Below are 16039 nucleotides of genomic sequence, written 5' to 3' on the forward strand. Positions count from 1 at the left end.
TGAAAAATGTGTTTCATACGGAGAATATGAAAAGAAACAAAACTGAGAATCGTATATGCAAAATTTTCTTAACAGACCGCACAACAACTGAACTTGTACCTTTAGTTATATTTCACTGATAATTTGGCTTTTGTTACCAGGTCCTTGTTTTCTAACACTTGTCTATAAAATTCTTTACATTGACAGTTGAGGTTCCATGAATGGTAGTAAAAATACTGTATATTTCTATTACGAAATTTGAAAATAAACTAAATACGGGACATTTGGGTGGCCCTGAAAGGTCAGTACGGGACAGGGGACAAAATGATCAAATATGGGACATGTCCCGTATATAAGGGACGTCTGGCAAATTGAAGCCCCGCCCCGCCCCGCCCCGAGCGGCACGAACTCGAGCTACGCCACTGGCGTGGAGTTTGCATGTTCTCCCCGTGTTTGTGTGGGTTTCCTCCCGGTGCTCCGATTTCCTCCCACTGACCCAAAACATGAAGGTTAGGTGAACTGGCAATGCTAAATTGGCCCTAGTGTTTGTTTGACGTGTCTGTGTGTGTTTGCCTTGCGATGGACTGCCGTCTCCAGGGTTTGTTCCTGGCTTGCGCCCTATGCTTGCTGGAATAAGCATCAGCACCTCATGCAATCCTGGTCTGGATTAAGCGAGTTAGACACAATTGACATTCAAAGATACTGCGAAAAAATGCATTTCTCATTTTTTTAGACGTAAATGTACTAGCACATATTTCTAAATGTAAAATATGTGAAGAAAAAGACGAATTAAACAATCAGATAATTTACAAGTAAGGCGGAACCATTTGTTTGTGAAACTGGTTTAGAATAAAATTCCCCAAACACACTGGTTGTCCAGGATTTAACTTGGTAACCCGCTGTCTATGAAAAATATGATAAAGGAGTAACAATGAAGTAACTTCAAATAAAAGTACTTCTTAATTGAAAATTTCGCTCAAAATAAAAATACTGCACCGCACAAGTTCCTCGAAACTTGTCAGCTCGACGTTTCTCCTCCCTCCCTGACTTTGTTATACCGGTGTGGCCACGCGTCTTCTCCCATTGGCTGCAGCACGCGACTCCACTCCAGGAAGTAAGCGACAACGAGCCCGGTCTCTCAAGGGCGGGAGGCCAAATATGAAGCATATGATTGGTCGTGTTCTCGGTTACGTCACTAAATCCCTGCCCATTTGTTGGTTTGATTGGCTGTTATAGCTACATGCTACGAAGTGCTTGCCCTTTGAGGACGCTGGTTTCCGGCTGTTCTCGTTGGCGGGCGGTCTGTGGGTTTTTTTTTTTGGTGGGGCGCGTTGCTGTCAAGAAAGATGGCGAAAGAAGAATGCGAGGTGAAACGGTTAGATCGAGTAGCAGCGGAAAAAAGCCCCGAAACCCACGGCCCTGACCCGGGAGACTTGAGGCGTGGAGCTCGGGAGCTGGCAGCTTTGTATTCATCCGGTAAGTTGACGCGTAGCCAGGGGTGTTAACGTGTACAGTAGACGGGAATCGCGGGGCGGCGGTTGCATACGAATTAGCCGGCGTTCATACAGGGGGACCGCGTTACCTGTCAGTCTGGCTGCCTGCAGGGACACCCCATGCCACTGCTGTGCCATTCCTGTCATTGGGGGTGTGTGTAACGTATGGAATGTACACCGGCACACAGTGACAAAGGTGATGTGCATCTTGTTGTCAGCTGAATTATTTAAGCGCCCCCGTCTTTTAAATGTACGTGCCAGAAGCAGCGTTGACACTTAAGACGTGTGACGCGTGTGGCGTGGTTCACTGTAGAAACGCAAACCTAACAACTGGGGATGCAGTTTGTAATGCTGGAGGCACATTCCACACGGGCATTTCCTTACTTCCCGTTTTGTGCAGTTTGTGAAGTTTCAGGATTACTAAATCTGTTCACCTCTCCACATTGTACAATGTAACAAAATGAAGAAGTGGCCCTTTTGCAGCACCTCTCCTCTCTGAAGATGAGGGATACATAGAACTTTATTTCTTTCCAAGGGGAAATTAGGCTTTTCACATAAGCTTTTTAAATAAATAAATAAATACATACGTACACAAATAGATGAATATACACACTGGAATGACTATAAAGCAAGAAAATTCAAAAGAGAGAAAAGTTCTTACCTGGCTGTCACGGTCATAGTGAGGCATTATGCAGACATTGTTATAAATGAGCTCCAGTGGTGTTTCTTGACACACTTCTGCTGAGTAATTCGTTAGGTGAAAGTCCTCCATGTAAGTGTGTCAGAGAGAGGATGTGCAGCATTGTTTATAATGGCACTCCGTTTTGTTTTAATTCTCTCCATCACTACTAACTCCAGGGGTTCCAGAGTGTGTCCTATAACTGAGGTTGCCCTTCGAATTAGCCTGTTGATTCAGTGGGTCTGTCTTCAAGTGATGTTACTAGCCCAGCATAGAAAATCGCACTGGCTACCACAGAGTTATACAAGATGTGAAGGGTGTCCCTTCCTTCATTAAAGGAACACAGACTTCTAAGGGAAAAAGAGCCTGCTCTTCTCTTATATATAATTTTTCTGGGATCCAAGACCATTACAACCTTTCATTAATGTGGACAACCAAGTACTTGTAGGAGTGGACCACCTCTACATCCACTCCTTGAATCGTAACTGGTCAAAAAAAGAGGCTCTTTGGTGTGGCGAAAGTCAATAACCAGTTCGTTGAATTTGCTGATGTTAAGATGCAGACAATTCTCTTTACACCAAGAAACCAACTTTTCCACCTGACTCTTATACTGTGTCTCATTCCTATTATCAATACACCCCATAAGTACAGAATCATGTGAGAATGTCTGCAACTGACATGACCTGGTGTTATATTTTTAGTCTCAGGTGTACAGAGTGAAGAGAATATAAGACAGGACTGTTTCCTGTGGTTCTCCAGTGTTGCTGACGTCCGCATCAGAAACACAGTCCTTGAGTTTGACAAACTCTGGTCTTCCTGGTAGATAGTCCATTATCCAGGACAACAAAGGCTCATCCACCAGCATATCTCCAAGTTTACCCCTTAACAATGATGACTGGATGGTACAGAAGGCGCTGGAGAAATCAGGAAACATAATTCTCACAGTGCTGCCAGCTTTGTCGAGGTGAGAATAAACCTTTTGTCCGATAGGCAAACTGTAGTTTATAAATTAATTCTAATTAATTAGTTTATTTACATAAAGCTCTTCTAAACTGCTCAAAGCGCTTTACATAAACAGTGCAGAACTGCATTTACCTTCAGCAATATGCAGCATACACCTGGATGATGTGACAATGGCCATTCTTGTGTTGGCACACAATGCAATAACACATTAATTATTACATGACAAAAAGTTGGGAAAGATTATTAGCCAATGAACAGCAGGGATCTTTTATGACCACACAGTGTCATGAACTTGGTGTTATGTCTGATCTGAAGGATGGTACCAATGTTAACATCATCATGTCACCATCACGTCACCATCACTGCACTGGGGCATAGGTATCTACACACGGACCACAGGGTAAGTGCCCTGTGAAACCCAAACGTTCTCCTAGATAGTCTCCCAAACATGCTTAGGTTCATGTAGATTTTCTGTTCTGAAGTTCAGGTAGTGTGGCTGCTAACAAAAAGATCCATTAGCACAGTTTGGCTGAGTTGCACATTTTTCTTCAAAACACCTGGACCAGCTGTCACTGCCAGGGTATAAAGATGTTACAGTACATTAGTTGCTTACAAAGTCTGGAGATGGGACATTTCAAACCTCTTTTAATGAACTCTGTAAAATTCCTCAATCTAAGTATAATTCATTTTCTCCCATCAATAGCCGAGAGGTTAACTTAAGCCATGAAACACAAGTATGCTTTAATGCAGAGTAGTGTGCAAGGAAAGTAATGTGGGTAGCACAAATAAGGTGTCACCCACAATTCATCCCACCTGGCATCCTCTTCCCAACAACTTGTATTCTCCATTGAAGCCCTTCCTAACTTCTCTTACCTGGCACCCAGCAATTTAAATTAGTCTCCTAGTTTGCTGTGTATAGTGATGAGCAAAACAGTTCAGTGTTATTTTGCATAGATTCACAAAATTGATGCTAAAATGTGTTTCACAAGTGATTTTTGCAGCTGAAAAAGTCAGAAAAAACATGTATTTTCTTTATGTCTAAAAGGTGAAAATTAAGGCATATTGCTCCCTAAAGCCTCATTTGCACTTAATTTATTTTTTCCACACCTGCAGCTTGCAGGGAAAATTTGGGGGGTGGTGGCAGAATCGGCACTCCAGTCACCATTTTATATATATATATATATATATATATATATAAATAAAATCTATCCATCATCCAACCTGCTATATCTTAACTACAGGGTCACGGGGGGTCTGCTAGAGCCAATCCAAGCCAACACAGGGCGCAAGGCAGGAAACAAACCCCGGGCAGGGTGCCAACCCACCGCAGGGCGTGCACACACACACACCCACCAAGCACACACTAGGGACAATTTAGGATTTCCAGTACACCTCACCTGCATGTCTTTGTGGGAGGAAACCGGAGCACCCGGAGGAACCTACGCAGACACGGGGAGAACATACAAACTCCACGTAGGGAGGACCCGGGGGGCGAAACCGAAGCTCACACTGTTTAGCAACCAACAAGTCAATTGATCTCACTATTTAATTATCTGGTCTTTTTAATTCTGTCATTTAGTATTTAGAAAATAACAGTAGTGTAAGATTTACATTCATAAGAAATGCAATATTTGTATTCTTACTGTAGTTTAGGTTCTTGACCCTCTGTCATTTTGCTTTTAATTTGTCATTTTGTGAGGAGTTTGCTTTCGTAGTTATATTCTAGTAATGGCAGCTAACAACACCAAATGATTTAAAGACTTGACAAAAGAGACTTAAAAACTGGGTTTCCTAAGTTTTATTGGTTTGCAGTAAGTATTTATATATGTTACTTGGTGATAATATACTGATTTATTATCCGAGAAGATTGTCATTATTACCATTATCATTCTCATACCGCATTTCTTGGCGTTCTAATTCTTAATAGCCCTGCTAGTAGGTATGATTTTTGAAGTATCTGCAGACTTGGTGCACTTAGTGACATTTGTCCTGTCCCTGTCCCTGTGTTTGTTCCACTGAATAATTGTCATTACTGGGATACAACTAAAGGCCATGTTACATTAGACCTCTTTCCCAGTGATTTTCTGTTGTAGCCTTCATTTACGTAATTACCCATTAAGTCTGTATGACAAAATCGGACCAGTTTAATTTTGTCTGTATTCATAGGGATGGGGCTTTTTGTGCATTAGAGATGATAAGTAATGAATGCTAATTTGGGAGTACAATGGATATAATGCAGCAGCAAAGACTAAGTTACGTGAGTGTTTTGGACCTCACAGATAATAGACAGGCTTGTCTGTCTGAGATCTTGTGTTTTATGTACCACAACAGAATGACAAAAAGGGAAAAAAGGTCTTTGAATTAGTCATACCTGTTAAACCTTGTACCGCACCAGCTCTATCAGGCAAGCTCACTGTGAATTGACTTGTTCCCAAGATGAGATCAGTAAATGGCAGTTGCCAAGTCTGAGGTACCTTATGACTAGAAGTCGCATAAAGTGACTTAGTTAAGGGGGCAAATTCCAAAATAAGCTGAGTGAATACAAACTTTTTTTTTTTCCAAAAATGTAGAATAAGAGAAGGGAAAAAAAACAACTAATTAAACAATAAGATCATCCATCCATTATCCAACCCGCTATATCCTAACTACAGGGTCACGGGGGTCTGCTGGAGCCAAGCCCAGCCAACACAGGGCACAAGGCAGGGCGCACACTCACACACACACACACACACACACACACACACCCCTACACACCACGCACACACTAGGGACAATTAGGAATCGCCAATGCACCTAACCTGCATGTCTTTGGAGGTACCCGGAGGAAACCCACGCAGACATGGGGAGAACAAGCAAACTCCATGCAGGGAGGACCCGGGAAGCAAATCTGGGTCTCCTAACTGTGAGGCAGCAGTGCTACCTACCGTGTCATCGTGCCGCCCGCACAATAAGATCAGTTAGAGGCAAAATAACTTATTGATTGTGAAACTTGTTGGAACAAAACATGCAGCCACAGTGGCCTTCAAGGACTGGTCTAGATCCTCGGTGAAATTGACAGCTGCAATAGTAGACGGCAAATATTAGAGATCAGGCCCCAGCAGGAGTGAAAAGAGTAGCTTACACCGTTTAGAAAAGAATGTCTTCTGGTGCCTTCTTATGTTTTACGTTGTTGAGATGAAATTTCATTGAATTGGAATGCTGAACATAAACGTCATGAATAGCCTCGGCATTAATCGTTCAGTGTGGTGGGTGGAACTGCCTTTGCTGACACCTTCTGAGTCATGAAAAGCTTTTAAAACAGAAATGTGACTAACAGCGAGCTTAAGATTTGGGTGTGGAAAAGTGGTTTGACAAGGCCCTGCCCAGGTGAGGAAACCAGATCAGCTCCGCTAGCCTGCCACAAAATGCTGCCCGGGGATTTGAGATACAGTTGGGAAGGTCACTGGTTATTCCGTAAATCAGAGAAGATAAAGATGTTGTGTTTTTGTTTTATACTAGCACACAGATTCACCATAAACACCAAAAAAAGTCCTTACAATAAAGTGGCTAAGTTCAGTCAGGTGTTCTAAGAAGCACCTCTGGGGGTCTTTTCTGCCCGCTCCTATTAGGCAATTCGATACTTCCTGCCAACATACTGTTTAAGTTCATTTTGAAATCTCTGCACAATATACATTTAATTATTTTTATTTAATTATTGATTTATTGGCTGTATTATTTGTCCTGTAAGTCTGTATTCTTTTTTTTTTTTTAAAGTTTCATCCTATAAATTAAGTATGTATAAATAAATACTTTATTTGTAAACAAAATAAACAGTATTTTAGGGCATCATAATAAATAAATAAACCACCATTAAAGCCATGAATGTCCAGAATCCTCAGTACTATACTACTACTAGAGCAACATGAACCACAGTACTCCTTTCACGAATGCAGCCGCTTGCCTCCATTGCTGTTACTTCAACAAAAATTTAACAAGTAATTCATTCCATTGTCACATCGGATCATTATTATACTCCTTAAGACCGTCATTCCCATCCCAGGTGATACTTCTGTCATTGCCACACCAGTCAACAGCCTCGACATTTGCCGTGGAACCACACCTCCTCAACTCTCTCACTGCCCTTTCCCTCTATACCTGCTGCGAGTCCTCACAGCCCAAAGTCCTCCTTGTTCCTTTGCTCTTATTGAGCAGGTTTGACACCCTCCTTGGGACGGCACTTAACACGCTTGAGAGTTTCTTTCTCCATCCTGACGAGTGTTATCTCCACGCTCCTTCATTGCCTCATCTCATCTCATGCACACACCATCCCTTCTGCTATTCCTGGTTTTTACTCCTATTTCCTCCTTAGCTCACCTGAATTTAACTACTGATGAAGGTCGTCCTATACTTGTCACGGGGAGCTGTAAATGAGGGGTGGCTGTGACCCAATATTAACAATTAGCCATCCTCCCCACCCTCTGCTTCGCTTTTCATGGTGCCTTCTTTCACTGAGTTTAAGCTGTCTATTTAAAAGCCCCACTTGTCATTGTCTCCGTAACACAAAGTGTCACACTAACAAAAAATATGTGTAGTTTAAATAGCAGAGGAGAGCATGTGACTTAGTTATAACATAAACTAGCAGGGTGCATGTCTGATCAGTTAACAAAACATCTTTACTCTCAACAATCGGAATACAATGACACATCCTCATCCCCTTAAATGTCTGAATGCAGTATTTTGTTCTGTATAACGTCTGAGAAGTGCATTTTTACAGCTGCATATTTTCTCAGTAGTTCATTAGCTACATTTATGTCTGTAAAGCTTCACATGCTCAAGAGAGTGGTGGCAATGGTGAGACCATGAAACAGATTGTTGTGATTTACGTAAACCTAATATTAAACTGTTATATGAGCAAGTAGGTGACAAATGACTACTTAGGCCACTGATTAATTTGAAAGCAGCAAAAATGCGTTGGTAATGAGTGACTTTTTTTTTTTAGGAAGATAAGAATTTTTATATTTTATTGTTTTAATTAAGATAATTTTTTATTTATTTTTTTATTTTTTCAGGAATATAAGAATTTTAATTATTTTTTATTTTTTAAGGAAGATAAGATTTTTATATATTTTTTGTTTTAAGGAAGATAATAATTTTTATTATTTTTTATTTTTTAAGGAAGATAAGAATTTTTATATATTTTTTGTTTTAAGGAAGATAAGAATTTTTATATTTTTTTATTTTTTAAGGAAGATAAGAATTTTTATATATTTTTTATTTTTTAAGGAAGATAAGAATTTATATACCAAAAAGACATTTTCAATGGGAACAGCATATTCAGTCCAACACAGGTTGTTGAATCCTATTCACCTAACTGCTTTGCAAAATACTGCATCATCCAGTTGAAGCTGGAAAGTTCCCAGTTGTACTGCGGTTTGCCCCTACTACTCGGTTATTTTATTCCATGTATCTGTGGTTCTCTAAATGGAGAAAATTTTTCTAACAGTTGTCTGAAGCCAAACCTTAAGCAGCTTCCATCTCTGCCCCACTAGTTCTTGTTGAAGAATTCATCTAGCCATCTGTTAATAGCATCAGATTTGGATCTAGAGGAGATGTAAATAATTATGATCAGAATGAACTGTAGCATGCACTAGTAAGGAGGTGCATCATTCAATAACATTTAATCTATTGCAGTAGTGTAACTGCTCAAAAACTGTATAAAATTTGTTATTAACCTGTAATGATAACAATGTGTCTGAATCTAGTCATGACCGTTCTCAGTTTTACGGCTGTAAGAAAGAGCACTGCAGTAGATACGCTGATTCACGTCCACAGAAAACAAAAATGGTTTGCTCAGGATTAGGGATGAGTGAAATTTGCTTCACTTCAAGTTCAGTGAAAATGTCTGGGAATTTTGTCAATCTTGGCAAAATGCATTGAAGTGAATTGGGAAGGAGAAACTGAACTCGTTCTGAGTGGATTATTGGGGTGCAGTGGTCTTTTAACCGTCCCTGTCACTGAGTGACTTTACATGCACTTTAATAACTTGATTTCTAACCTGCTTTCTAAAATGCCATGTAAATCCCTATTCCAGTTAGAGAAGCCATGTGAACACATTTAGATTTCTGCGTGAGTAATCCTGGTTATTAGACCATGTAGACCCTTAACCGGGTTGCAGTTAAGGATTCTGTAGTCTGCACATGTTTCTTGCACTCTGTTAGCCTGGCATTCACTTTCAGCAGCTACAGGCTGATGTGTTAACAAGAGTAAATTTCCTGTGGCAAATGCTGAGACAATTGCATTATTCCTTCTCCTGGTTGAAGTAAATCTGCCTCCATAGTTCAAAAATTGCCCAATTCACGTTAATGATCTAAACATGCAGTGCTAAGCCCAGCAGCAGAAGCTCGGGAGCAGTGGTGGGGGTGACATGTTAAAAGTAACACACATTAAATAGTCCAATTACATTTTTAAGTAATGAGTAACCGTACACAATGTTTTAATTTTTGAGGTAAAAATACGTGCATTATTATTATTCCAGCAGCACTGGGTGTAAGGCAATGCATGTATACAATTACTGGTATTCCAGTTTGCAGTGCTCATTCACACAGCCAAGCAGAAAAGAGTGTGCTGCATGTAATCCACTTACAGAAACACATTAATAAAGTGGTACTTTAGTTTTAATCCAGGTATTTTCTATGGATGTGTTGAAATAGTGTAGTTGGGTTAAAAAATGGACTGGATGTTATTTACTTCACAGCACATGAAGGACTAAATGTATTGAAATAGAAAAAAAATCACAAGAAAGCTATTATAGGCTTCATGCTTGTTTTCAATTCAAAGCAGCCTTTGATGACGCTTTATTCCCTTTGCGCGGTTTAATGACACTGGAGTGTTTTGCAAAGGGTGAACTCCAGAAGTGTACTTGCATGTGTAAAGAAACCAGTTTCTGCTTTAACAGAGTTTTTTGCCTTATCCGTGTTTGGTGTGCTCATGTAAGTACACTCACTGTCGCTACCCACTCTGCGCTACATGCTAAAGAGCCTAACATACTTAATCCAGTAGCGAAGACACAACATTCAATGAATCAATGCAGAATAACAAATTATTTTATGAGGGATGATCAAAAAGTTTCCACACTTTTATATGTTTATTGGAAACTGTTAATGCAGAAGGAGTAGTAATTGGGCATTAAAAAATTGGTATGACGCTGGGAAAATTGCATCGCAAACAAAGGTGACTATGTAGAAAAGTGATGTCCTTTGTTTTTGAAATTCTTAATAAATTGAGTTAAAAAAAAAAAAGTGCAAAAACGTTTTGAACTTCCCTCGTAAATGATATTCTCATCATAGTCTGCTAATGTACCCCTCAAATGAAAGTACTGCAAGGCGTTTTTTTTAATTATTATTATTATAGTGTAAACATAATTTTTTGCTATTTGGAGAATTAAAAAAATTTAGGCTTTAGTTAATTGCACATTACATATACTTTATGTGAATGTCTTCCCAAAAGATTAAGCCAGACTTGCTACATGAAGCCAATTTTAAGTAGTAAGTCAACTTTTTCTTTTCCTAACTGGCCTCTGAAACTTTAATGGGAAGCAAGGAATTAATAGCTGGTAGGTATTGTTATATTACCTAAATAAACAAAAACAAAATGCCACAGTGGGTTTGCTCTGTGGCACAGGCCTTAGTTCTGTAGCCTTACTTTTCCAGAAAGTAGTAGTAGAAGTTCACATCGTTGCCCGGTCGCTATCCATATTCGCCAATCATTTTTGTGTCTGTGTGCGTTTCTACTGGGGTACTTCACTTTTCCAGCCACATCACAAATGGACAGATGATACTTTATTAATCTCCAAGTTTAAATTTAGTGTTCTGCAACAGCACTATGAAGCACAAATTCAGGGGGTCGAACAAACCATTAACACAAAGTGTTAGGTTAACTGGAATCTCTTTCTTGGCTGCAGTGAGAGTGAAAATGTGTGTGAATGAATTATGGTGCCTTGATTAGCTCCGGCTCCCTACTAGCCTAATTTGAATAAGAGACTTCAGCAAATGGATGAATAAAAAAAGTGTAACTGAAGTAATTGCCAGCTGATTTTTATTTTATTTTTTGTCTTCTTCCACAGGAAAGCGTTTCCAGGAGTGGATATCTGTCATCTTCTGCTTCTTCTTACTCATCTTCAACTTCTATCACCTGCTTGTCCACTTCCACATTGATCATATTTCCTTCATGCTGACTGGTGTTGGTAAGATGAGAACTTTTTAACATTGTACAAAAACTGAAATTTGCTACACAAATCTGTGTTCACCTTTCTGTGCCGCAACTGAATTTGTGATCATCAGACAGTAGCCCATATACTAACAGATATACAAAAAATCATATAATAAATACATCCAAAGAAACGCTCATTAACAAGGAGAAATACAAAGTAACATGTCTATCTTGCATGGGCCATACTAACAGTTTTTTTTACTTTCCCGTATACGAAGTACAGTGAAAGTTTTGTAATCGTCCAAAGATTCGAGGTTGAGATTTTGATGAATCTCGACATTTTAGACCTCCCTGATTTTCTTGTATACAAAGTACGGGGAAGGTATTTGAATCCTCCAAAAATTCCATTTTGAGATTTTGATGAATCTCGACATTTTAGACTTCCTCAAGTCCAAAAATACCATTTTTGGGATTATTTGAGTGCCAATCTGTCTATAAACACGATAACTTAAATACGCTTTTACTTTGGCCAACCAAATTTTGCATACAAGTATTAGATATGAAATGTAGATTTCTTTTGGGCTATTTTTTCTAAACTGGAAGTGGTACCTTGCCTTTTATTCATGCAGTTGCAGAGTGTGATTTATGCAACTTTCCTGTTTATAATATTTCATAATATATATAATATTTTATTCATTCATTTAATTTGTTGTTGATTGTTCTTTAATGTCCATAATAAAAAAAATGTAATCATTGTGTTGCGGTTTATTCCTCAAGTATCCATCCCCATATCTGATTATACAAGAAAGTCTAGGGGAGACCATTCCTGATTTTTTTTTTTTTTTTTTGTACTGATAGGTGGGGTAGATGGGGTAGCTCATCAACAGTCTTTTTTCATTCTCTTTCTCTCTTTTATGTGGTGTAGTGGATAAGGCTGTGAAATCAAAATCACTGGTTCAAGCCCCACCTTCTGCTCCTTGACTGACCCAGTACACACCACTTAACCGGTCTATACTCGTACTGCAAAAAAACATGCACAGATATGTAGTAGAACTGTTTACATGAACAGTGCATTTGATTATGCTCATTTGGGAAAGACACTACTTAAATAAATTGTTGTTTGTTTCTACAAAAGGGTAAAACATGCAGAAGCCAGTGTGACTAATGGGCTGGCTTATGAATTGTAAGTGGAATGGTGTATTATCTAGACTTGTGGTAAATGTGTCAAAACCAGTTTCTGAAAGGTTAATGGTTTCCAATGGGAAAAGGGATATAATACATACAAGAATGAAAGTGTTGCTTTGATGTTTGCACCTTCGGACAAGAAACAACATTGGTAAATCTTGAAATGAAAAATCTTAAACGTAAAAAAATTACATTAAATTAAAATTTATTTTTTAAATTTAAGTTTTCATTATATATATATATATACACACACACACATAAATACATACATACATACATACATACAGTACAGGCCAAAAGTTTGGACACACATCCTCATTCAATGTGTTTTCTTTATTTTCATGACCATTTACATTGGTAGATTCTCACTGATGCCTTCATATATATATATATATATATATATATATATATATATATATATATATATATAAAAACAAAGGGAAGTTCAGTTTCTGTATTACATCTTGCCTGAAGATGGGGACTGAGTTGCCTTGAAAGCTTGCATATTGTAATCTTTTTAGTTAGCCAATAAAAGGTGTCACTTTGCTTGGCTTTTCTCTACATTCATAATGGCTAACACGGTACAACACCCTAGTACAACTATTATAACTGGACAAAGACCTGGGGCCTCATACATAAAGCCATGCTTAGAATTCACACTAAAACATGGCGTAAGGACAAAAGCGCAAATGTACATATGCACAAAAAAACTCAGATGCAGAAATCTGTACATTCGCCAACTTCCACGTTCTTCCACTCCATAAATCCCGGTCAGCGTGAAAAGTAACGCATTTGCACACGCCTGCTGCCCCACCCCAACCCCTCCAAGGATTATGCCTCTTTAAGTATGCAAATCAATATAAATTGCCCTTAAGTTCGCCGTTCTGTGAAAAGACAATGGCAAAAGCACAGGGGGAAAAAAGAAGAATTTCAGCGAATACCGAGTGGAGGCAAGGAAAAACATACTATTTGTTGATTTAAACAGTGCTATAAACAACAAAAGGAAAGTTGATCGAGTGACATAGAGTGTCGGAGAAACTCGAAAGCTCAAGTTAACAAAGTCGCACAGCGCCCGAAATAAAAAAGAAGTTGTCAGATATCAACGTCGCCGTGAAAAGGCGAGTCATAGCCCACTGTCTGAGTGTCATATGAAAGCTTTTTACGGTACAGAGAAAAGAAAAAAAAAATAGGGACACACTGAGAAAAAAGCTCAAAATGTCAACTTTAATCTCAAAATTTCCACTTTAATCATCTAGTTTATGTTGTCATTAAAGTTGAACATCATGAACTTCATCTTTAAATCGTTTAATTTACTACTTTCTTAAATACCATCGTAACTAAAGTAGCACGTTAAATGCTTTGTTTTGTATATGTTCTATGTGTGTGAATCACTACGTGCCTCTTAAACGGGCTTTCTCTTCCTCCGACAGGACACAGAATCCATTACATTCGTGATATTACAGCTCTCTGATATAATTTTCATGATGATAAGAGTTAAAGCACGTTATTAAACATGGGAACACGGTGGTGCAGTGATAGTGACAAGCTGGGGCCTCGGCCATAGACTTCCACACGCAAGATGCTTACTGTGCCATGTGTGACCTTCAATGAAATAATTTATTGTAGCGGTACTGTCTCTTTTTCATACGTACTAACTCCCAATTCCTGTCCTTCCTTTTCTTTCTCCAAGTAACTAATCGCCACACAATCAGCTCTGTAATAGACGTTAAGCCATCTGTAAGCTTAGAATGCCGATTCTTCAAAATCTTTAGGGAACATTGAAATATCTTCGTAGTACATGTTTAATTATTCTGTCCATCTATCCTTCCAGTGTCGAGCCAGCCCCAGCAAGAATACAGTGCGAGGCAGGAACAATCTCTGAACTAGCTAGCGCTGTGCCACCGTATCCTCACATGTTTAATTATTAACAATATAGATTATTTAAATGATGTTAACATCTTATCTGTATAATGTAATAGACATATTTTGCTGCATTTCATCTTAAAAATGATATCATCATCATATGTAAATACGCGCTTTATAAAGTGGCTCAGTTTGTGCAAAATTGTAACTGTATCGCAAATTTACAGTGAGGTAATTGTACTAATGTCAATTTATTTATATAGCACATTTAAACCAACATAGGAATGCTGTGGTCAAAGTGCTTTACAATAAAAGACAATACTATATACAATACTAATAAGTACAAACAGTTCTACAAGGAGCACTTGATGGACTGATTGAGTGCGTTTATAGTTCTTGGGATGAAACTGTTTGTGAACCGCGATGTCAGTACAGGAAAGGATCTGAAGTGTTTGCCATGCGAGAGCAGTTCAATAGACAGCATGGCTGAGGCAGCGTGTGCTTGATGCTGTATCCCGATAATTCTCTTACCAATCAGTTGCTGTAGAGCTGTGATTCCCCACTCGGATACAGTGATATAAATACTCTGAGTGGTGCAGTGAGAGTAATGTGGGAAAAGATGATCCGCTGTGGCAACACATAACGGGAGCAGCTGAAAGAAGAAGAAGGTGTAGTGAGAGTAACAACGCTAAAAATAAAGGGAAACCACACTAGAACAAAAGCACTGCTTTGACGCTGGGTGCCGCCAGTTTGCAAAACCGAGTGGAGAACTTGCGTACGCCATGGTTTGAGCAACCTTAAAAATGTGTGTGGCTTTACGTCAAGTTTAGATTTTATACATTGTGATTTGAGCGTGGAAAAAACGGACATTTTTGTGCATGCGCACCGTTTATACATGAGGCCCCTGGTCTTTTGGACAAGTGCTCTCTGGTCAGATAAAACAAAAGTTGAACTATATGGCCATAATGATTACTGCTATGTATGGAGAAAGAAAGCCAAGTCTTTTAAGGCAAAGAACACTATCCCAACTGTGAAGCATGGGGTAGCTGCATCATAGTATGCTGTTGTTTACCTGGTAAAGGGACTGGGGCACTTCAGATAATAAATGGCATCACGAGGAAGGAGGTTTAAACTTGGTTGCAAATTTGTCTTCCAGCAGGATAATAACACTAAACCAAAATTGTAACAAAATGGCTGAAGAAGGGGCCTGAGTTGCTGTGAAAGCTTGCATATTGTAATCTTTTTAGTTAGCCAATAAAAGGTGTCATTTTGCTTGGCTTTTCTCTACATTCATAATGGCTAACACGGTACAACACCCTAGTAACTACAAAAAAATGGCTTAAAGGTGACAAGGGGAAAGTATTGGAGTGTCCGTCACAAAGCTCTGACCTGAATCCTACAAGAAATTTTTGGGCTGAACTGAAAAAGAGAATCCGAGCAAGGAGGCCCACAATCCTAACCCGGTTACATCAGTTCTGTAAGAACTGGCAAATATTCCTGCCACATATTGTGAGAAGTTTGTAGGAGGTGACCCCAAGTGTTTGATTCAAGCCCAGCAATTAAAAGACAAAGCCATCAAATACTAACAAAGTGGTATGTCAACCCTCTGAAAACCTGATATAGTCAATAAAGGCTGAAATCAGTCTGTCTCTTAGCTATTATTCTAACATTACCACTTATGGCAATGAAG

At 39.0% G+C, this 16039-nt stretch overlaps 1 protein-coding gene across 1 annotated transcript in view; it reads left to right on the forward strand.

Annotated features, from left to right (window-relative positions):
- Positions 1-1299: 1299 nt before the first annotated feature.
- The window catches only part of LOC120538004 (ubiquitin-conjugating enzyme E2 variant 1), a 59248-nt gene continuing 44508 nt past the window's right edge, over positions 1300-16039 (forward strand). The window contains exons 1-2 of the mRNA XM_039767348.1: positions 1300-1455; positions 11216-11335. Of these exons, the coding sequence (XP_039623282.1) occupies positions 1326-1455; positions 11216-11335 (250 nt within the window). The 5' untranslated portion in view covers positions 1300-1325. The remainder of the gene's footprint in view (positions 1456-11215; positions 11336-16039) is intronic.

This window comes from Polypterus senegalus, chromosome 10 (assembly GCF_016835505.1).
Source record: "Polypterus senegalus isolate Bchr_013 chromosome 10, ASM1683550v1, whole genome shotgun sequence".
NCBI lineage: Eukaryota > Metazoa > Chordata > Cladistia > Polypteriformes > Polypteridae > Polypterus > Polypterus senegalus.